The sequence below is a fragment of the Pseudomicrostroma glucosiphilum genome (assembly GCF_003144135.1).
Source record: "Pseudomicrostroma glucosiphilum strain MCA 4718 unplaced genomic scaffold BCV69scaffold_16, whole genome shotgun sequence".
Taxonomy (NCBI): domain Eukaryota; kingdom Fungi; phylum Basidiomycota; class Exobasidiomycetes; order Microstromatales; family Microstromataceae; genus Microstroma; species Microstroma glucosiphilum.
Window position 1 is genome coordinate 446,269 of NW_020289928.1, and position 21,318 is coordinate 467,586.

The 21,318-nt window shown below is 55.6% G+C and overlaps 10 protein-coding genes across 10 annotated transcripts; 4 read left to right on the forward strand and 6 right to left on the reverse strand.

Annotated features, from left to right (window-relative positions):
- Nucleotides 1-77: 77 nt before the first annotated feature.
- On the forward strand, nucleotides 78-1,504 carry BCV69DRAFT_263538 (hypothetical protein). The gene is made up of 2 exons (XM_025490736.1): nucleotides 78-625; nucleotides 724-1,504. The coding sequence occupies exons 1-2, from the start codon at nucleotides 210-212 to the stop codon at nucleotides 1,250-1,252; spliced, it is 945 nt and encodes a 314-aa protein (XP_025345694.1). The 5' UTR covers nucleotides 78-209; the 3' UTR covers nucleotides 1,253-1,504.
- On the reverse strand, nucleotides 1,281-4,082 carry BCV69DRAFT_295356 (Creatinase/aminopeptidase). Its single transcript, XM_025493903.1, has 5 exons — nucleotides 3,021-4,082; nucleotides 2,202-2,948; nucleotides 2,021-2,104; nucleotides 1,675-1,953; nucleotides 1,281-1,572 (listed from the first exon to the last, which is right to left on the reverse strand). The coding sequence occupies exons 1-5, from the start codon at nucleotides 3,958-3,960 to the stop codon at nucleotides 1,430-1,432; spliced, it is 2,193 nt and encodes a 730-aa protein (XP_025345695.1). The 5' UTR covers nucleotides 3,961-4,082; the 3' UTR covers nucleotides 1,281-1,429.
- On the forward strand, nucleotides 4,021-6,084 carry BCV69DRAFT_304777 (DUF298-domain-containing protein; the record flags this gene model as incomplete). The annotated part of the gene is made up of 5 exons (XM_025494659.1): nucleotides 4,021-4,023; nucleotides 4,402-5,029; nucleotides 5,116-5,276; nucleotides 5,369-5,423; nucleotides 5,527-6,084. The coding sequence occupies 5 exons, from the start codon at nucleotides 4,021-4,023 to the stop codon at nucleotides 5,613-5,615; spliced, it is 936 nt and encodes a 311-aa protein (XP_025345696.1). The 3' UTR covers nucleotides 5,616-6,084.
- A 70-nt stretch (nucleotides 6,085-6,154) lies between these two features.
- On the reverse strand, nucleotides 6,155-8,044 carry BCV69DRAFT_234127 (rhomboid-domain-containing protein; the record flags this gene model as incomplete). Its single annotated transcript, XM_025489876.1, has 3 exons — nucleotides 6,155-7,194; nucleotides 7,369-7,526; nucleotides 7,584-8,044. Coding segments are annotated over 3 exons (1,659 nt in total), but the record flags the coding sequence as incomplete, so codon positions are not given.
- A 719-nt stretch (nucleotides 8,045-8,763) lies between these two features.
- On the reverse strand, nucleotides 8,764-10,996 carry BCV69DRAFT_77306 (hypothetical protein). The gene is made up of 4 exons (XM_025495517.1): nucleotides 10,661-10,996; nucleotides 10,055-10,551; nucleotides 9,584-9,979; nucleotides 8,764-9,510 (listed from the first exon to the last, which is right to left on the reverse strand). The coding sequence occupies exons 1-4, from the start codon at nucleotides 10,778-10,780 to the stop codon at nucleotides 9,204-9,206; spliced, it is 1,320 nt and encodes a 439-aa protein (XP_025345698.1). The 5' UTR covers nucleotides 10,781-10,996; the 3' UTR covers nucleotides 8,764-9,203.
- On the reverse strand, nucleotides 10,960-11,818 carry BCV69DRAFT_77295 (hypothetical protein). Its single transcript, XM_025495516.1, has 2 exons — nucleotides 11,644-11,818; nucleotides 10,960-11,582 (listed from the first exon to the last, which is right to left on the reverse strand). The coding sequence occupies exons 1-2, from the start codon at nucleotides 11,695-11,697 to the stop codon at nucleotides 11,139-11,141; spliced, it is 498 nt and encodes a 165-aa protein (XP_025345699.1). The 5' UTR covers nucleotides 11,698-11,818; the 3' UTR covers nucleotides 10,960-11,138.
- A 429-nt stretch (nucleotides 11,819-12,247) lies between these two features.
- BCV69DRAFT_285162 (hypothetical protein) lies at nucleotides 12,248-14,543 on the reverse strand. Its single transcript, XM_025493301.1, has 2 exons — nucleotides 13,474-14,543; nucleotides 12,248-13,406 (listed from the first exon to the last, which is right to left on the reverse strand). Exons 1-2 carry the CDS (start codon nucleotides 14,266-14,268, stop codon nucleotides 12,597-12,599), a joined length of 1,605 nt encoding a protein of 534 aa, XP_025345700.1. The 5' UTR covers nucleotides 14,269-14,543; the 3' UTR covers nucleotides 12,248-12,596.
- Nucleotides 14,544-14,921: 378 nt separating this feature from the next.
- Nucleotides 14,922-16,558, forward strand: BCV69DRAFT_278948 (hypothetical protein; the record flags this gene model as incomplete). The annotated part of the gene is made up of 2 exons (XM_025491218.1): nucleotides 14,922-15,050; nucleotides 15,119-16,558. 2 exons carry the CDS (start codon nucleotides 14,922-14,924, stop codon nucleotides 16,556-16,558), a joined length of 1,569 nt encoding a protein of 522 aa, XP_025345701.1.
- Nucleotides 16,423-18,861, reverse strand: BCV69DRAFT_285164 (mannosyltransferase-like protein). Its single transcript, XM_025493302.1, has 3 exons — nucleotides 18,257-18,861; nucleotides 18,021-18,181; nucleotides 16,423-17,938 (listed from the first exon to the last, which is right to left on the reverse strand). The coding sequence occupies exons 1-3, from the start codon at nucleotides 18,481-18,483 to the stop codon at nucleotides 16,755-16,757; spliced, it is 1,572 nt and encodes a 523-aa protein (XP_025345702.1). The 5' UTR covers nucleotides 18,484-18,861; the 3' UTR covers nucleotides 16,423-16,754.
- A 463-nt stretch (nucleotides 18,862-19,324) lies between these two features.
- Nucleotides 19,325-21,047, forward strand: BCV69DRAFT_285165 (hypothetical protein). Its single transcript, XM_025493303.1, has 2 exons — nucleotides 19,325-19,417; nucleotides 19,502-21,047. The coding sequence occupies exons 1-2, from the start codon at nucleotides 19,347-19,349 to the stop codon at nucleotides 21,024-21,026; spliced, it is 1,596 nt and encodes a 531-aa protein (XP_025345703.1). The 5' UTR covers nucleotides 19,325-19,346; the 3' UTR covers nucleotides 21,027-21,047.
- Nucleotides 21,048-21,318: the final 271 nt, after the last annotated feature.

The following is a 21,318-nucleotide window of genomic DNA, read 5'->3' on the forward strand; positions in this document are numbered from 1 at the left end:
CTGAGTTCCGTTCCGACTCCTCGCTTCCGGAAAGGACGCTCAAAAGTTGAGATCTTCCTTCCTGCATACCGAACGACCTCCTCACCTCGGCCCGCCTTCCCTCGCCGCCTCCCAATCGTCCCCCGATTCCCTTGTTGCGTTCGATCAGTGGATCATAGATTTCAGAAGAAGAGCTCACTACTCCGATACTAGCGCCCCGCCTGCTCAGCATGTCTCGCCCGGAGCTCCTCACACCCTCCCTTCTGCGGATGGACGGCCGCCGGCCTTACGAGTTCCGCTCTCTCGAGATCCACTTTGCGCCCGATGAGCTTCGAGGCAGCAATGCTACTGCCGGACCCTCTACATCCTCCGCTTCTTCTTCTTCTTCAGCGAGCGCTTTTGCCGGCCCTGCCTCTTCGTCAGACAAGGCAGACGGCTGTGTCCGCCTTGTGCAGGGGCTAAACGATGTGACCTGTAGCGTCTTTGGTCCCCGCGATGCTCAACTCTCTGGCAATCGCTCCGGCGGCAGTGGCGGTATCGGACAAATGGGAGTGGGACCAGAGGGAGCTGCGCTGGACGTCGAAGTTCTGGCGGAGAATTGGAGTAGTGTTGGTGCGGAGAGGAGAGCGGGGGGTAGGGGTGACCGGTGAGTTTGAACAGGCGGGGCGAGCAAGGAGGAAGGGAAAAGCCCACCGTAGTACAACCGTCCTGATGCTGACTACTGTGCTGACATCTCCACGCCAGCCGTAACGTCGAGCTCGCTCTCCTCGTGCAACGCACCCTCGCCCCCATGATCTCCCTTCACCTCTACCCACGCACATCCGTCCTTCACCTCTCTCTCCAAATCGCCTCCTCAGACGGGTCCATCCTTGCCACTTTGCTCAATACTGCTTCTCTAGCACTCCAAAGTGCAGGATTGGCAACACTCGACTATTGTCTTGCGACGTGCATCGCGTTCCATCCGAGATCACCACCGAGCGTGACAGCTGCCGGAGGAGGAGGAGGAGCAGCAGTCGGCACCTTCCTCATCGATCCCACACTCAGCGAGACGCAGGACCTTCCGTACCTCACACTAGCCATCAGCCCAAGGGACGGACGGGTGGTCCTCTCCCTTCTCGATGCGGGTAGGGGAAAAGTGGAGAGCGAAAAGGTTTCGCAGGGGATAAAGATTGGGGTTGAGGTGCTCAGTGGGGTCTTTAGACGGGAGATGGAGGGAGCGACGAGGGAGTGGGGGAGAAGGTTGTTGGGTGGGGCGGACCGGAGGATAGAGTAATGGCGTGGATGCGTAGAGCTCTTCAGTCATCCAAATAGAGATAACACGAAAGGGCCTTGAAGCAGCAATAGCTCGGTGACTGAACTGGTATTCGAAATCTTCACCAACTCCTTCCGCCCGCCCGCTTGACTACCTTCACCTTCGACAGCACTCGCACACTTCGCAATCCACCCCGACCTACTGCTTGTCCAACCACTTTTTTGCACGCTTGTCGCCTCGAAGGAATGGCCCCACCTCCTTCTTGATCTGCTCATTGTGGTCCTTCAACCACTTCTTCTCGGTGGGCGTGAGAAGAGAGAAGTCTACGAGGTTAGTAGCGACTGTTGAGAAGCGTGTGGGAGGGAGAATAGTGGAAGTGTCAGTGATAAGTGCCTTGGGTCTCTACACGCTCATGCTCGTGCAGGTAGACGCGCTCTACTCACTCGGCACTCTTGTCAATCTCTCGAATCCCAGCCACTTTCCCCCATTTACATCGGGCTGCAGCGCCTTGACGGCCACGATGCTCTCGATTCTCAGCCCAAACCCACCATCCTCAATACCGCTGTGCTTGTTGGGCTTGTAGAAGCCAGGTTCGTTGCTCAGCGTAAACCCTGGCTGGAGAGGGATGTACGAGGCGCCTGTTGCGCCCGCGCTTATACCAAACCAGAAGTTGGAGGGGCCCTCGTGTACGTACCCGAAGGAGCCGATGCCGTGGCCGGTGCCTGGAACGGGGTGGGGAGAATGTGAGTGAAATGTATTGATACGGGATGGTGGGGGCGGAATACTCACCGTGGAGGTAGTTGAGCTTGTCTTTCCAGAGATTGATCCGAGCTAACGTGTCGAGAGCAGCTCCACTCGTGCCCTCGGGGAAGACTGGCACCAATGGTGTGTAGGAGGGAGCAGCAGCAGCGGTCAGCAATGTAGCCCTAACTCGCTCTTCTGAAGCGCCCCGTTCTTCCTCATTACTCACTCGCTGAATCGATGGCAATATGACCCTGCAGCACCCTCGTATAAGCATGCTTCTGCTCCTTTGTGGGCTTCCCAAAATGTACCGTCCGGGTACAGTCAATGGTACCATCGAAGTACTGGGCGCCCGAGTCGTTGAGATAAGGCGTGACGCGATCGATTACCTTGCTACCTTCCTCCGGCGTCTCATAGTGCGGGAGTGCTGCATTGCCACCAGAGGCAGAGATGGACTCGTAAGCGTCAAAGCCGGCGTAGTTGTGCATGCCAGAGCGGATCTGCTGGAAGCGCACAGCGGCGTCCCACTCATTGATACTACTACTACCGCGCCGTTGGACCGTCTCTTCTAGCCAGGCAGCCCATTTTGCCCAGGCGATACCGTCCCGTAGGTAGGCTTTGCGCATACCCTCTAGCTCGACGGCGTTCTTTCGTGCTTTCAGCAGGGCAATGGGCAAGCCGCCGTTGGGTTGCAAGGAGGCTCGCTCGGAGCCTACAGAGGAGACGAGGGCGTAAGAGGCCTTGTCCCCCAGAATCACCTTGCCTTTGCCCGGCAGCTCCTTCAAAGCGGACCAGATGTCGGCATAGTCGAGGACAGCTACGTTGAGCGTTGAAGTCACGTAGGAGTAGGTGCCTGCATCGACGTTGTGTGAGAGGAGCTGCGGAGGGACGAAGAGCTGGGCAGAGTATGCAGTCTTTGCAGAGGTCCTGGACTCATCAGAAGGTACTGAGATGACCAAGTAAGCCGGGAAGACGGCTGTGAGACAGAGAAAAACATGCATAATCAGCGTTATGCAATGCAGGGAAAGCTACGTTCTGTCCTACTTACGATTGTAGGGGATCGAGAGCCCTCGTAGGTTCAAGGTCCATGCCACCTCATCGAGTGCATTGACAACGTAGTGTTCTCCTCGCTTGGGTCCATACTTCTTGCTCAGGAGTTGGCTCTTTGACTTCTCTCCGACTAGATCAGCCATGTCGGCGCCATTGAGCCACTGTACGATCTTTCCTAGCTTACTCTGAGCTTCTTCACCTGCAAATTCGAGGGGATGCTGGTGTACGGGCGTGTCGAGTGCGGGTGGATAGGACTGGTGAAAGGGCAGATGAGGATCACTCCAGACCTTGGCTACGAGGGAGTCCTCGTCAAAGACTCCCTCGAGCTTGTAGCTTCCTACGTTGCCCTTTTCCAATAGACTTTTGACTGTCCCCTGAGAGATCAATCGAGCGTCCACACCAAAGGTGAGCTTCTTTTTGCCCAAGACCTCAAAAGACTCGCTCGTCAACCACTGTTCCCACCCTGGCACCTCGGGCAGTCCCAACTTGAAGAGTGTCCAGTGCTCTGCATCGAGCTGCTGCTCCGCCTGTACAAAGTACCTCGAGTCGGTCCACAAGCCTGCGAAGCCCTCTTTTGCTACAATTGCGAACCCTGCAGAGCCAGTGAAGCCGGAGATGAAGCCACGCAGCTGGTCGCGAGGAGCAGTGTACTCGGAGGCATGGGCGTCGTCGGAGGGGACGAGGTAGAGGTCTAAGTCGGCAGCGGACATCAGGGCTCGCAAAGCAGTCAGGCGATCGCCCGTGGGCGTTGGCTTGAGGAGAGAGCGGGGAGGATGTGCGCTGGGCTTGTCATTTGGACACAATTTCTCATTAAAGGAGCTGCTGCCATCGTCTACGAGTGTCGACTTGGAGGATGCGGCTGTGGGCTGGCGGGAGAGAGCAAGTGGCCTCTCGCCGGAAGTGGGAATGGACTTGAAGACGGAGAAGCAGCCAGGCATGTTTGTAGCGTAGGGGTGGTATGGAAGAGAATGGTGAGGAGCAATGGTATCGAGGGGGCGATGGTACCGACGTGAGCAAGGACAAGTCTTGCCTATCGGCTCCTTTTTGCGGATGATGATCGGTAATCTGCTACGCATCCATTCGCTCGACGTTGCCCTCGATGCAGCCGTGCGGGTGGCCCAAGCGCAACCCGGCGCACGCACAAAGGCACACCAGGCGCACACCACAGCCAGGCGCGCAGAAGCAGACACTCAGTCACACACGCGCCTCAAAGTACCACTGCTGACTACCATCATCCTCACCTCGCCCTACTCGTCCTCGCACACCCTCCCTCCGCAGCACAGTCATGGTGAGCAGAAGAGGCATACACTTTGCCTTGGCTGCCTAGACTGACACTCCTCACCCTCTCTCTCCACCTTTCGCAACCCTCACCCCCACAGACGTCCAAGGCGACCCAGGCAAATCTTCTCAAGCAGTTCCGCTCCCTCACAAATGCCTCTGCTGCCGACGGCACACGTCTCCTCAAGTCGTCCAATTGGCGCATAGAAGCTGCCGTAGACGCATTCTACAATGACGCAACGGCAATCAGCAACGCTGCCGCCTCTTCCTCTGGCGGCACGGCCAAGGGATCCACTTCTGCCAAGAGGGAAAAGGAAGCCAGGGACAAGCTGGGAGCAATCTTTGATCGATTTGCAGATCAAGAGGTGCCTGGAGGACAGGAGATGAACATTGATGGTACCATGGAGTACTGTGAGGAGCTGGGAGTGTCTCCGGAAGATGTGGCACTCCTGCCCCTCTCCTTTTACCTCTCGTCCCCTACCATGGGCAAGTTCAACAAGACGGCATTCGTAGATGGGTGGAGAGTGTTGGCTGCTGGAGCAGAGGGGGAGTGCGATACCATAGAAGGGATGAAGGCCAGGTTGCCTAGTCTGAGAGAGGAGCTGAGCAAGGATGCGCCGGTCAAGGGAGACCTGGCGAAGGCACCTGGAGCAGGAAAGGGCGGATTGTTCAAGAGGGTGTACGAGTACACTTATACCTTTGCAAGACCAGAAGGACAGAAGAGTCTGCGTGAGTAAAAGGTGCAGGGAGCAATCCCGGACAAGAGCGGCTTGTCGCTGATCCACTCTCTCTCCTGGCTCACCTTTGGCCCCTAGCCCTGGACTCGGCTCTAGCCTTTTGGGATCTCCTCATACCCCACGCACCTACTTTTGAGACCCAAGGCGGAAACTTCACACCAAGACAGCTCGAGCTATGGAAGGAGTATCTGGAGGAGAAGACGGCGGGAAAGGCAGTCAGCAAGGATACTTGGTCTCTTGTGAGTAGGAGAGATGATTCTGGGAGCGATGGTTGGGCAAAGGTGGGAATGGAAGACTGACTTGCCTCCTGGTTCTCTTGCATGTCGGTCAGTTCTTGGACTTTACAGCCGACATCGACCCGGAGTTCAAGACGCACGACTTTGATGGTGAGCCACTAGCACAGCAGGGCATCGGGCGAAATTGACTGCTACTCGTCCAGCATCCGGACCTCCTGCTGACCTTTACCTTTGTGCTCTCGCCTGAATACAGCTGCCTGGCCGAGTCTCATCGATGGATTCGCCGTCTGGGCGCGGGAGAAGCTGGAGAAGGGAGAAGAAGGCAGCATGGACGAGTCGTAGAGGGAGACAAGAGGAATAACCACACATCAGCATTACCATCGCTATCACCATCTGCGAATGTGAGAGTCAGAGACCGAGCCCAAGGCGATGTACGCTCCTTTCCCAACCATTCAATAGAGGGAAGCTACATGAGATACCTTCACTCACGAACAGACAAGAAGCATCAATCGCGTAAAGACCGGCTGGAAGTAGAGAATGAGAGGCCCCATTCGAAAAGCTAATTACAGTCGATGCAACTGGTGATGCGAACCGCTGAAGTCAGGGGAAGGAAAGTCGTAGGTATTATTAGGACAAAGAAGGGCGAGGGGATTGAGATCGGAAGAATTGTCCATGGAGGGGTATGGGGGAATGTACACGGGAAGGAGGGAACTGAGAGTACCAAAGGGGCACATAGATGGGACGTAGGATGGATGGGACCTAGGATGTGACAGCCACCCCCAACACGAAGTCTCCCTGCGAGTCGGTCCAGCGACGTGTGCCCATTCTTCTGCTTGGTCTCACCCATCAATCTACAGCGTCCACAGCTCTCTTCTCGAGCTGGAGCTAGAGCTCGTCGTCGTCGTCGTCGTCAGTCCATTGTTCTTGCACTGTGAAAAGGTAGGCAAGCAGCTAAGGTACCTGCACCAAGTACAAGCAGTGGCTGGGTCCTCTGCATTCATAAAGTTGAGTGCGAGGGCGACAAAGTAGGCCACGAGGAGGGCGAGGCCTATCAGGCGGAAGACCCATGTGAGCACGCGGTGTCGCTTCGTGGTGTGGATGGAGGGACAGACGAGGAGCCCGCCGAGCAGGCCGACGGCCATTCCTCCGATGTGGGCAAAGTTGTCCAGCCCGGGCAGGAGGCCTAGTGCGAGTCCAACGAGGGTAAAGATGATGCTCACGCAGAGTCGTGTCTTGGGTTTGGCTTCGTGCGACCAGTTGTACACGAGGTCGATGAGCTCAATCGCGATGCAGGTGTAGATGCTCCCGCTGGCGCCTACCGAAGGCGTAGCCGCCATGCCGAAATTAGCTCCCAGGAGGTTGCCACCGATGCCGCCTGCGATGAACAGGAGGAGATAGAAGGGAGTACCGATGAGCTTCTCGATCTGCGCGCAGAGCGTAAGAAGGACGACCATATTGAAGAGGATGTGTACGATTCCTGCGTGCAGAAAGATGGGGGTGACGAAGCGCCACAGTTGCCCGTAGGATGTGGCGGAGTCAAGGCCGCAAATCTCCCAAATAGGGCACTCTTGCGAGGTCGTGATGGTGGAGAGGGTACTGGCGTTGAGACAAGCAAGCTCTGTGCTAGTGGGCACGGCAGGGATGTCTCTCATGCAGGGTACGAAGCGTGCACCGAAATAGATGAGGAACTGGGAGGAAGGACCGATCATGGGGTTGATCGAGGGATGAGTCTGGATTGCCTGACCTGTCAGGGCATTGGCCTTGATCAGCTCGGCTACGAAGACTCCTACTAGGGCGAGGGAGAGGACCCAGGTGAAGATTGGCCAGCGCTGTCGGCCGATCCCTCTCCTGCGCTTGTCAATCTGACTCTGCAGCGAGTCTTGCTTGAAGCCTAGCAGACCCTTCTTTGTATTTGCCTCTTCTTCCTCGAAAGCACTTCTGTCGATCATGGCAGAAGATTTGCTAAGCGAAGGGTCAGCAGAAGCAGCGGCAAGATGATTGGAGAAGAGACCGGGTGTTGCAGGCGGCCCATCACCGTGATGGTAGTAACCATCTGAGGGCTTGCCAGAGTAGTCGTAGCCGTACGCATCCGGACCCGCATTGTAGTAATCTGGCTCGTTTGTCAGCTGCCGATTCTGGTCGTACTCGTCATCAGCGTACGCCATGGGATAGGGTGGATGGGCAAGAGCAGTTGTCGACTTGGTTGGACTCTGATTGTCGAAGCCGGACGCAGTCGAGTCGTACCGAGAATGGCTGGTTGAACCTACAGCTCGATAGGTACGGTAGCCCTCCTCCCCTTCTTCTTCATACAGTGTATCATCTCCGTGAGCCTGTTGGGAAGGGAGAGCGTATCCCACGCCCTGCTGCGAGTACGACCCTCGTTGAGAGATGGAATCTCTGTAGCTGGCTGCAGCTCCCGACTCTTGACTGGGAATAGCCGACATCATTAGGCTACTCCGTGGGTGGGGTGCAGGTACCTTGTAGGCCGAGATGGAGTCTCCTGGCAGGAGTGTGTCGGCTCTGTTTAGGTTTGCGCCGACCTTCGGTGTCTGCCCACGACTGGCATACGGATCCGACCCAAGGAAGCCCCGCCCGTCTTGTCCATCCTGGGCATAGTCGTAGCCAACGACACTCAGATTTGGGTTGGGAGTATTGGTAGCGTTGGTGTTGAAGCCAGCATGGGACTGCCACTCGTATGGATCTGTGTATACCGAGGGCGAGTCGGTAGGCCTTTGCGGGGCTGCTCCTCTGAGTCGTGTGACGGTGCTATGCTGACGTTGTGGGTATGCATGGGGTTCTGATGGAGTAGCACGTTGATAGCTCGTAGACTGTTGTTGATGATGATCCTCGGGCCAGTATTGCTCATCTGCCTCTCCACTCGTTGCATATCCGAATGTCCTCCTCACTTCAGCATTCCGAGAGTCGCGGACGTTCTCGACGTAATCGTCCGCCTGATGCTGCGCATCGGGATAGTAGGTAGGAGGGGCTTGCGAGTCGTACGCATACTGTTGACGTTGGTCATATTGGTACTGGCCCGAATACGAAGCCATGATGTGTGAGGGGCAAGTCGTTGGGTGAGCGTCCTGCAGTCTTCAAGTCTGGAAGGAGTGAAGAGCTCAGGAGCGGAGTAGATGAATGAGGAAGAGGGGGAGAGAGATCAAGGCGGTACTGCCCTCGGCGGAAGGTGATTGATGAAAGAGGAGGCGAAGCGGTGCGATACAAGTCTGCCGTGCTGTGTGGTGCGTGGGTACAGGAGACTGGGAGGAGAGGCGGCTGAAGCATTGCGGGTACAAAGGCGGAGCCAGGCGGGGCGCCACAGGCGGACAATGTCCACCTCATCTCGCGTTGGATTCAAGACCAACACCCGGCCCAGTCGCCGGAACTCCGGTCCAACCCCCTTCACTCCGGCTCGCGCCGTTCCGGTCCTGGGACCCTTCCCCCCCCCTTTCCGCGGTTGGGCATGAGACACACCTCTACTGACGTTGAGCAGTGGGAGCAGACCACTTCCAAGGACTTTTTGTGTCTGAATCTAATTCGCCGAGTCTCACGATGACCTCTATCGCTTGAGGAATACCTGACGCCTGGCACCTCCCGTTTGCCTGGACACGGGCAAGCAGCAAAGATGTGCCCCTCTACTACGATCCGGAAACAGCTCGAAATAGTCTGGAAAGCCAGGAAATGGTGTTTTGTGTTGGTGATTATTTTTGTCTCCCCTATATACAGGCGCTGACGATTGATGAAAGGAAAAGACTGTCACGACGTCCGACCTCCGCTGTGACCAGCATGTCCTTTCTGTGACCATCATGTCTGACCGCTCTGTGACCAGCATGACTCGACAAGCACAAGTGCGGAATAGCGCTTTGGAGCTGACTACAAGTGGCAAATTTTCGCTTGCATGGGGGTCATGTAGGTAGTGAAGGTGTACAGTCGTCAAGGCGGTATTCCGGCAACAAGGATGAGCGAAGAGGGTGATGGTCTGCGCAGTAGTACTGAGCGAAAGAGTGGTGAGGACCCAGACGATGCAGCTGTCGGTGTTGACCACATGTTCAGCTTGCCGTCAAGCTTGCTGATCCACTCCTGCCGCTCTGCCTCGAGGGCATTGCCACGCAGGCCGCTCAAGCTGTCGCCGATGACGATCAGCTGCACAAGAGCGCAGGCACGAGCATAGGCCAGCTGAACCTTGTGGTTCAGAAGTCTCTGCATCTCGTACCGCTTGGTGAACTCCAAGTTACATTTACTGCGTCGTTGAGAATGTCGAGTAGGTTCAGTGATCGGCTCGATAAAAGGCAGCTCGACTGTTGCACACTTACCAGTACGTCAAATCCTCCTCCTGCCAGGACAGAGGCAAATCGGATAGCTTCGTCCTTCTCATGTCCCAGGCTTCCACTTCGGCGGCATCTCTGAGAGCGTCGAAAGGCGCCAAGTGCTCGCTGTATAGGTATCGACTAGGTCTTGCCCCGCCTCTCCCTCTGTTATGCTGGTCAGCAGCAACCGCCTCGTCGTTGCTGTCCTCATCCAGGTCGATCACGTTCTGTTGCAAGTCCGCGGCACGGGCGTCCTCCCACGCATGCATGCTTGCAATCGCATCGGCCGTACGGCCGAATCTGCCGCGACTTCCCCTATAGTCCTGAAGACAATTGAGCTGTATCTTGTCGTTCAGCCCAGCTTCCAGCTTGTATCGCTTTATGTGATTTACATTTGTTCGCCTGAGTGATGCGTCGGCGATAGGATTGATCGAGTCAGTGACCAGTCAAGAAGCGAAGCAGGTGTTGGACACTTACCACCAGACTAGGCCGTTATCCTGCCAGCTAATTGGCAGGTCTGACAACGACGTGGTCCTGCTCCAAACTTGACGACCGGTCTGCGAGCGCAGGCCGTCGAAATGCTGTTCGTGTGCTTTGTAGTAAAAGAGTGGATTCCTCTTCTTCTTGTGGTGCTGCTCGACTGGCTCTTCCTCGGATCTACTGTCGTGGTAATCCGATCCGGAAGGTGCCTCCTCTGACTCCCTTGCTTGTACTCTGCCAGACTCCCAGTCGTCGAGTGCATCAACGGCATCCTCGATGCCGCCATATCGTCGTTGACGACGAGCAGCGGCTGCTCGCACAGGGCGACGTTCAGCCTGAGGGGCGACGGCATCTTGAGGCGAAGGTGTGTGATGTCGATGATGTTGACCTACAGGAGGGACGGCAGCTTGAGGCGAAGGTGTTGGTTGTCGATGATGTTGACCTACAGGAGGGACGGCAGCTTGGAGGACCTCAGAGTAGGACCGGCTGGGCTCCTGGGCGGCGTTCAAGCAGATGGGATGTCAGTCTGAGGACTTGGAGGACCTGTGAAGGGCTCGATAGCTGGCAGAGAGTGACACTGAACCAGGCTGCGTCTGAACTTACCTGCGCAGATGGCCTCGAAGAGAACCTCGTACCCCCACTGTCATCAGGTCTTACCTGAGCTGCGACCTTTAGGCGGGGAGGGGCATCGTCGGGCGATGGCCCTCTTCGCAGAGGAACCATCCTTTCGCTCCCCACCGCTCTGAGCTGCTGTTCGCTCCCCAGCGGCGCTCTCTGAGCCTACTGCGCCTCCTATGTTGAGGTTCTGGACCCATCGGATGAAGGGTTGTGGATCCAGTTGTACGTGTTTTCTCCCGTCGTCACGTCTGATAGGCGTCGCAATCTTACGCTGTTACACTGTCGCCAGTACCCTGGGTAGTGTAATTCGACCACACGCCTGTTCGCGGCTCCGAACGCTCACGTTCGTGCTTAATGACAGACCTCGCCATCACCTTGGCAAGCTACTTCCGTCGCTTTGTCGTATGCTTCGTTGTCAGACCAGCAGAGATGAGCTGACGCACATTCTTGACTTATTCCGAGTTCAGTAGTGGCGCTCGACGCTATGACGCTGGTGCAAGTACGAGGAGCAGACGTCTGATGCTGAAGGTAGATTCCTCAAGGGTGCTGAAGTGCCCCAGCCAGCAATTCTGTACCAGTTGTGAAGGCAGTGGCAGTCTGCTGTGTCGGGCCATTGCAAGCCGAAGTGCTTGCAATGTTGAGTAGTGAGAGTTGTGAGCTTGCAGACCTTGCGTAAAGAAGGTTGCTTCTCCATAGAGTTGAGTTCAGGTAGGGCATCGGACGCTGGAGTGGAGGAGCATTCTGGCTCTAGGGGTATGGTGTATTGAGAGGTCGAAGGCGAGCGCTCCGTTTGCCAGAGTCTGGGTGGACAGCGAGTTGCAGGTGATGTGTCTTCTGAGGCGAGTACACGCGAGACTGCTACATCTACCTGTTCGATCGAGCGAGAGATTGAGGGAGGAGAGATTGTCTGAGAGAGCCGTCAGACAACGCTTCTGTGACACTACAGTCTTACGACAGGCTCAACTCACCGAGGGAATACTGATATGGAAGATTATCTCTGCTGTGAGGGATAGTCGCTTCATCGTGATGACTTTCGAGTGCAGTATGGCTTGGAGAGTGACTTTGATCCGTTGAAAGCAGCTGTCAACTTGTCACCTGACATGACGAGGGTCGGAGGGACTAGTCCTTGACCAACGTTTCAGAGTAGCGAAGGTGCGTGTGTCGTTGCAGTTGTCTCGATGTGGTGGTAACAATGTCGATGACACGGAGTGTGCGGAAGGGATGAAAGATGTGACTGTGGCACGGTCACACTTCTTGTGTTGTGATGGCCCTGTGCTGGCGGCGGCGGCGGCGGGCATATATTGAAGGCAGACCGGGTGGGACCGGGTGCCTGACCTTTGTCGAGCACGTAAGCTGTGCCTTACGGGGCGCGGCCCGACTTCTGCAGGGCAAGGCCGACTCTATGCCGCTGCTACAACATTACCGGATGTCACCCTCGGAACATAAGACCCGACTCAGCTTGCGCCAGGGGAGGGGGGAGGGGGGGGGGGGGGGGCGCCGGCGATCTCCCCGTCCCTGGAGAGCGCGGCCAGGAACCAAAGACTACTGCGCGTCTCAGACCTCAGAGCCTGACCCTCTCCGCTTGCTCTGCACTAGAGAAGCTCATCTTGTCCCCCCGCCTGCCACTATTGCCTCTGGACCGAGTACCTTCGACTGCCTAGCGTCTTTGATAGCTACCTCAGGGAATCGAGCGACTTGATCTATACCATTTGATGACAGCCTCTCGGAAGAAGCTCCCTGGACTTCTTACCCCAGGCAGCAACATCGTCCTACCTTTTGAGACTCCGAAGCTTTGGCCGGATGTACCGCGACATCGATCATTACGCCAAAAGAGTAGTCTACAGAGAGGCTGAGCTATGAGGGAAGTCCCTGTGCAGCCTGAGTCTCTCAGATCATCACCTTCACGCATCCATGCTTCGTATTAAAGAGCTGCAATGCTAGCAACGCCGTCACTAGTGGAGCGAAGCAGGTCCTTCATGTCCTCGCGCGTCCAGTACTTCTCGTCGAAGCCCAAGTGGAAGCAGATTCTGCCGCTGACGGCGTACATGGATATCCAAGGAGAAGGGCTCACTTGCCGACCAGTCTGATACAGGAACTTCCGTTGCAGGATACCATTGCTGCCTTGGGATGCCGGGAAATGCTCTCTGATAGACCATGCCCCACCAGGGGAGAAGCCTGGAGCTTGTGGACCAAATTCCGGCTCTCTCGACGGGCCCTGAGAGCTCTGAAGAGCCCTTATGAATGCAACAGCCATGAGGTGATGCTGTGAGATGTAATGTGGGCTGCTCAGATGCGGCTCAAGTGCACTTCTGATGCGATAAGACAAAGCGACCAGGTGCTCTGCGGTCACCGGACTACTCGGGTTCGCCAACTCAAGGCCCTCAAACGGTACCCAAAGGTACACAACATCCGTTGCCATTGGTATGGGTGCATCTAATGCATTGCTCTCTTCACCAGACCGGATGGCGCCATCTGTATGAACCCATCTGCGTGCGTTCCTGGTGAGGCCTAGGAGCGCGCCCGTTTCTACGCCTGTCCCGAATAAGCGGCGAATACTCAGTATAAGACTAGCTGCTCCAATGTAAGTGACCGAGATAGGAACCGCGAGTCTTTTGAGGCTGAGGATGACTTTTTCGGAAACGATGGCTGACAGACGGTTCAGCAGGCAGGTCGTCAGATGTCTCCGATACGCCTGATCCGGTCGTGGCCGCAAAACAACTGATTCGTGCATCTGTGAGGAAACAAAGTGAGGTCAGCTTCGGGCTCACTGACCCCCGTTCCGGAGATAGCATACGTACTCGTGCTTGGTAGAGTCTTGTTTGTTCCGCAGCCGCTTCGTTGCTAAGTCTCCGATCTGCCTCCTTCGGTTGATACTTCATGACGTAAGCGGACAGAACAGTGCCCGGTAAACGCTCGGCGATAGCAACGGTATTCACAGCATTGGATGTGGCCTTGTCTCCAGCTACCAGCTCCAGGAATGTATTGAAGAAATTGTTGAAGCTGAAGCCATCGGTGACCGCATGGGACACGTTCCAGATGAAGCAGTGATCTTGAACGTCAAGATCGTCGACTGTATCGGTAGGACTTGCAGGTTTCGATGGCTGCCTCGGTGCCAGAACCAGATACATCTTGCTTCTCTTGCCGGCTGTAGGAAGCTTGCGGCGATAGGTGAGTGTGGCAACGTCTATCCAGGTCGCAATGCGTGGGTCATTGCCCGCTTCAATGACCTCCCACGTCTCCTTAAGCCATTGGTCCTCTTCTATGGCTCCTTCTGTGCCGCGGCTCGCAAAGTCGACGAAGGTCATGGTCTGCTCCTCTTCTGTTCCCGTACTCAATTCGATCCCAGACTCGGGATGCCAGCGTCGAATCTGACGCCAGGCTTCCTTTGATCGAAGGACCAGATCTTCGCCGCTTCCATCGTAACGAAAGGTCAGGCACATGGAAAGCTCGGTATGACCATCGCAGACGTTCTGGTTGAAGCTTGCAGACGCTTCTTGGCCATGGCACAAGCGAGTGAAGATGGATGAGCCGGGCTTGCTCTCTCGCCATAGCGGTCCCTCCAGACACGCTTGATGAGCTTCCTGGTGGCTCATGCGGCTTTCTTGATGGCTCTACGCGTTGGGGGATCGAAGAACCTCCTACTGTGACAGAAGCGTACTGTCAGACTACATGGCGGTCCAGTGTAGGTCGGGATATCCTCGGGGCCTATGCTAATCCTTGACCACCGGATGGCGGCCGCTCGGGCGTTTGCCGCGATTTCCCGTACCGTGACTCGCCGTGTGGTCCCCCAATTTTTGACCCCCATCCGCTCTCGCATTGGCGGAGTCGGAAAGATTCGACTTGTGGTGCTATGCGCGAGTCAAAGTGGCTCGCTTCGACGGGGACTGCCCAGCCCGAGGTGCGCATGTCCCTCTGTCCCCAAAATAAGTTGCCGGACTGCACCCAGATTCTGAGACCTGACCACTTTCACGCGTCCCATCCGGCAGCTCCTGCAGCCTTCTTCCTTCCCGCACGGCTCAAAAAGGGCAAGGACCCGCGGGTACTTCAGCTTATCTAGGCGCATCCCAAAGCTGCAGCGATTGCAGCAGCGTCTGCCTTGCGCAAGTCGCAAAAGAGAATCTGGACAGAGCTGATGAGCATTCGCTGGTATTGGGTGAAAGGGTAGGGTATAGGTTCTTTTCATCTCTGAGAATCTTTGCAAGCTGCTCTTCAGCTCACCTTGAAGACCGACGCTCGAGAAGACGCAATGGCGGCAATCTCTCAGGAACTCTCACTGCCGTCAGAATGGCGGAAGGACGGCGATGGTTCCCTGTCACGCCGGCTCAAGGGCTTCGAAGTCGTCATCAATATGATCGAGTTTCACCAGTCAGGCAATGTGAGTCTCCTCAGAAGCTGCTCTCGAGACAAGCACGCTGACTTGTCTGCACTGTTGCACTCCCATAGTGTGAGCTGATCATCACAGGAGATTTGGAATCATCCATGACGCCGGACGAACTTGAGCACAGCATCTATCCAGCCTGGGTCAAAACTCGACAGCAACATCCCATGGTTGGCGTACGTCTTCCGTCCGACGACCTGTCGAATGCTGTGTTCGCCCCGTTTGAAACGGCTCTTGACGCCCAAGAATGGTGCGAACAGACTATTGTCATCGCAAAAGATGATCTCACCATGAGGGAGGTTGCAGATAGATGCAAAGCTACGCCACTTGACAGAAACACAGGACGCTTGCCTCAAATACACCTCGTCAGTCGACCTTTCTCGGGGACCCAGGGCATCGTACTTCACTCTTCCCACGTGCTCTCAGGACACTTTGTGATGACTATACTAGAAGAGATAGCAAGACAGCTTGTACAGGACGACTGTACAGGGGGTGTACAGGGTGTCTTCCGAAAAGAGGTACCCGAGGATCTGATTGAGCGCCTCCCCATCAGCGCGGTTTATGCCTACGAGCAGGCATCACACATCCCCACCCCCACGCAACAAGACATTTCGAGCCTCGCCGCCCGTCAAGCTCAGAACGCCCAAGTCGCGATGGAGAGAGTCAGTGTTGGACCCTCTGTCAGAGATGACTGGCACGGGCAGAATTCGCGTATGCAAAGCTACTTCAAAGACTTTCCACAGTCCACTCTTGCTTCACTGAAAGCCGCGATGCGTCAGGACCGTGTCACCATGACCGCCGCCTACTGGGCTTGCATCATCCTTGCCTCGCTCGACTTCTCTACGGCTGAACAGCTGCAAAAGGCCAACGGAGTCGAGTGTCTCTTCAGCACGCATACGAGGCGCTGGTTTCAGTCTCCAAACACGGCACCAATTACCATGGGTGTCATTCCTTCGAGCTTTTGGCTCGATAAGGGCGAACTTGAGGGGCAGGCAAAGGATCGCAAGATGCTGACACGGGTCGCTCAACGTGTAATGACCGCGCAAGAGGCGGCAATAGAGTCTGTTCACATCCTCAAGCAGATTGACACTTCCACCCGAGCTCTGTACGAGACGACGACCCAAAACGGGACACGGCCGATGCCTTCGCCTCAACCGGATATTTCAAAGCCAACTTTAACCAGTCAAGGCATTATCGAATTGCCCGAATGGTACGGCACAGACATTGCAAGCGGCGAAGAGTCGAACAAGAGCCGGTGGCTACGGTACACAGATTACAGATACGGCGGAAGGCATACCGATCCATCCATTTGCTTTGCCCTTCTGGTGTTCCGTGGGAAACTCCGCGTACAGGCACTTTACGATGAGAAGTACTTTGAGAAGGAGCGAGCGGAAGCCTACATCAGTCGCACTGTCGAGCTTCTGACGCTGTGGCTGTCCCACGAAGAAGTAGGGACTGAGCAGAGCGATGCTGTCTCGGGCTTTGTCGCTCGTACAAAATTGTAGTCCCTGTCTATGGTCCGACGTCAAGCTACTCTAAATACTATTTCTTATGCAAGCCAATATCCTATTTCTGACGCACAGGGTATATTCGCGAGGAGGAACGGTGACTGAGTGTGGCATTACAAGAAAAAGCTCAAGGGACTGTGGAAGGGACAATGGACTGGAGCTATGCATATGTCTATAATCTACCTGGGATCCTTCAATTCGTGACGACTGTGAGGGGGACTTCAGCCTGGGAGGGGTAGTGAAGCTTTCGATCTATGTCTTTCATGATGTGTCCAGGAAAAGAGTAGCCAAGGAGGCCTGATTTGATATCTCTACGCTTTTCGCGTGCAATGTTGAGAGCATGGCATTCGATGAACTGGGCCGCAGCTCTGGGTCCTCCTCCAAGCCTACTTCTCAGGCTCCAGAGGCATGAATTGCTCTTGAATTGTTCCCATCGTGCCGGCGCAAGTAGTTCGAGAAGCTTGTCACGTACGTCTGCTCGATGTATCGTAGGTGGCTCGGCCGATCTCAGTCCCAGACCAAAGCGTTCTGTCAGAGACGCGTACTCGTGCGTGTCAATCCATTGCGACAGCACCAGCTGTGGGACGGCAAAGTAGACTGCCTCGTTGAAAGAATTGCCACCGCCATGGTGCACAAAGGCCTTGAGTGCCGGGTGTCGGTATACGAATTGCTGAGAGTCAATCCAGGTAGTGAGGTGTATGAAAGAAGGTATCTTTCCTGTTTCCAGAAAGGGTAAGAAGCACTTGTCCACTTCGGGCTTGTTGACCTTGAAGATGAAGCGCGTCTTGCAGTTTGTAGCGTGGTAGACATCTTGTAAAGCAGAGGTAATGGCTTGGAATTCTCCGGAAGTCCAGATGAACATACTGCCCATGTTGATGTATACGACATCGCACCCATCGGCGAGAGCCTGGCCCAGGAACATTTGCTCTGCTGTTTCTAGCTGAAGTCCGCAGGATGGAGGCTCTTCATTTACACCGGCTCCGACGAAGACGATACTGTCTGGCTGTTGTAGACAATCTGTCAACGCAAAAGTGTTGAAGTGGACACCTCCGAGGCAATTCGGATCTTCCCAATATGGAGGAAGAAGGCTCAAGTCGCTGGTTAAGCCAAAACTCTTCAGACCCAGGGTGTCCTTGAGCAGAGCACGCTTTGCGCGCATGTCTGGCCGTAGAGCACAGTAGACGAGAGACCGTGTCCTAATGTACGTACTCTCGATCAAAGTGGGCCAGGAGCCTCTTCGATCTCCTGCCATTGGGTGCGGCTCAAACAGTCCCGTCCGAGCCGTCATTCCTGGAGAACAAGGGATGGTCAAGAGAAACTTGCGCCCCGTCATGCGAATGCCTGTGATCATAGCAGGTGACAGCACGTCGACGATGACTAGTTTCCATTCCATACAGAGGCGGTCCTCCAGTCAGCTTCGCTCTGGAGCAAGCACTGACAACCTGAGACGGTTACTCACTCAGATCGGGATCCAGGTCTGAGACAACATTGGCGATCTTGGCAGCCGTTGAGGCGAGCTCTTCGGTGTCGACCATGGCGACCTCGATGCAAGTCTGAAGGGAGAGTACCTCTCCCGGTGGTTGCCGCATCTCATGGATTCGCTGCTGAACCGTTGGGGTGCTGACATGCCAGCCGAATATTGCTTCAGCAGATCAGCAGAGGAGAACTCCATCTGGCCACCACCACGAGACTCACAAATCTTCAACGGAATGTCGAGACCCTAGGCTGACAAAGTGAATCGAAGCAGCTTTTTCCTCGCATATCGTCTCCCTGACTCTGTCTTGGAAACGTCCGATGTGCTTGCGGAAGCTCTCGCCAGACAGGAAAGTGACTCGGTGGCCCAGTTCAATGAGTTCCCCTGCCGAAGCTAACTGCACATTGAATTCACCAGCTGATGGTATCGTGAGGAAGGCAAAGTGCATCGTGGATGCAGGGTAAGTACGTGTGGGCGTAGATCTCTGCACAGAGAGAGAGCTTGTCTTCGAGCGATGCCAGATAGCCGCCCAGGATTATAAGGAGATCCCCATAATGTGTGTGAGGCCGGAGAAGCCGAGGACAGTTGCCGGCTCGTGGTCGGATGAGACATTCGCCCGTGGCCCGGATGATGCGATATCTCCGGACAGCAACATGAGCAGCACCATGCGAGAGCCGAGTCGACCCGGGCTTCAGTGACAGTCCACGCCTGCAGAGAAGGAAACTCTGACCATCGATTGCTCTCCTGTCTGGGCGCACGAAAGAAGAGAATGGGCCAGGGCAAACTCTGTGCCAGAGGCCTCGACGAGCATCACAGAAATGGTACCATGAAGGCGGTGCCGCCAAGTTGAATTCTCGCTAAGGCAAGGGTGCGCGGGCGCCAAGATCGGAGATTGACCCTCGGCCTCGGCTGCCACTTTGAGCGCGCGCGTGGTTCTGGGTGCACCCAGAAGATAAGGAGAGGCCGGCTTCTTTCAGCTCTGCAAACCCCGCCACTTTGGAACCAATCTGTTGCCATAAATTGCCCGACACGGCCATGCACGGTAAATGGTTTCAGCGACAGGGTTGAAAGGCGCTTCTTGACCTCAGAGGTCCCGCCGGCAAACGCGGGCGACATTGCCGGCTTGGGCAAGCGCTCAGCAGAGCTCTGCTTCATCGTTGATTACGCTGCACTGATACTCTGTGACAGCACGTTTCCTTATTTCACAAATCTCGGGACGGGACAAACTTTGCTGCTGCTGATCGCCGGTCCTCCTCTTTCCCTCACTGCTTCGCGTTGTCACCCTCTGCAGATACCCGTACCCTGACAATCATGATCAACGAGACACAGACGCCACTGTACACAGTCGTACCTGTGCCCCTTTTGGACTCAACGACAGGATTGTGAGTCGAGAGGACAACACACTGAGCATAACATATGGCGGCGGATGCATTGACTATCCATATCAATTCTGATTTGCCCACCAGAACGGATATCGTCGCTCGACTGAGCTTGTGTTTCCAGGAGCGACTAGATGTGGAGAAGCTCCGTAAGGCGTGGTACAAAGTCTCATCGGCTTGGCCAATTCTCAATGCTCGTGTCCGAGAGTCATCAGAGTCGCCGAGTGGCCTTGCGTATCACGTCCCCACGCCAGCAGGAATGGTACAACTGGAGTCGGATCCTGATCATCGCAAGAGGCAGTTCTTTGCTCTGAACATGTCCACGCGAAGCATGGATGAGTTCAGTCCCTCTGCTAAACGCTTGATGTCTGAACATGACAGCATCAGAGTGCAGCCGGCTCCAAGTGACAGCGCCAGTGACTTCTACGCCGGTCAAAATGCACCCAAGACCTTCCAAGACACTTTACAAAGCTCGGTCGGCGTGCTGACTGTTCAGGCGACCACCTTTCGAGACGGCACCGTTCTCTCTATGAGTATGCTGCATGTACTCGGGGATGGCTTTTGTATCAAGGACATACTCGAAGCGTGGACCTCGGCTCTGAAGGGCGGGACTCCCAAACCTATGTACGACTTCGGCATGGACATTTTCGCGCCCTACGCTCCGGGAGGTGCCCTGTCTAGCTTGTCAGCCGAGGAGGTCAAATTAGGAAAAGACCCTCCGCCGCCGCAAGGCTACTACGTCTACAACTGGAGGGACAAAGCTTCGTTCTTGATGAGATACTGGTACGATTCGCACTTCACTGCACCTGAGACTGACATGGAGGCAAGGTGCATTTGTATTCCGCATCACATCGTAGCCAAGCTTCAGCAAGAGGCAGCCAATGATCTGAAGGATGAACCGGAGGCAAGCGTAGGGAAGTCAGACGTGCTTTATGCTTGGCTGTTGAAACGATGCTTCGCTGGCTTTGCGCAGTCGCGGCAAGTCAATCCCCTGACAATCGTCAATCTCAGGGGTCGCACCCCCGATACACGGGTGGAGAACAAAGACACTGGGCGCTCTAGTGCCGCTCCTAAATGGCCAAAGCACGATTTTATAAATGCTGCTTTGCCAACGCCTCTTGGAGATCTTCAGGTCCAAGAGATCCGCAATATGCCGCTGGGTCGCTTGGCGCTACAGATTCGGCGAAAAGTGGCTAGCGGAGCTGATTCAGAGAATGCTCGCGCCCTGTTGGCTTTTACACTCCATCACGGACTGTGGAAGAATCGGACGACCAACAAGGTGGCCATGTTCTCCCGACCAGAATCTACATGGCTTGCACTGACCGACTGGAGGGCACTCAAGTTTGCTTCTTTCGATTGGTCCGGCGCCCTGCCGAATAGCACGCACTCAGAGCCCAACATCCCTGTCAGACCCAGCATGCTCCACTCGACGATGCGGACGCCTTTCTCTCGGCGGCAGCGGTTCGCCCTGATGGGCGAAGTAAAGTCTGGAGTTCTTCTTGGCGGCATACTGGCAAAAAGACAGTGGAAGGATGTCGATCACGGATTTGGAGCGTACATCGGAGCGGAGGGGAAATATGACGCTACTTCGCCTGTCAGCGCTCGTCTCTAAGCCATTGACAATGCAAAAGCGGAGTGTACGTCGTGTGAGCGTGAACGATGCGCGTCAGGATCCCGATGAGGAACAAAATCAATGAGACACCAAGCAGCAAAGCGTCGCACCGCATGGGTCTGTGCCGAAAGGGCGCGAGCTGCGAGTCGGGCCGGTCCCAATATTCTTTTAATGGGTGACAACTTTGTCATTGTATGTGGCTGCTTGGGTCCCCCCTTCCTTCCCCGTGGTGTTGGCTCTTCTTTGCGAGGGGAGGGGAAGCCCTTGTGGTTCTGGCTGCTTGGGTCCCCCC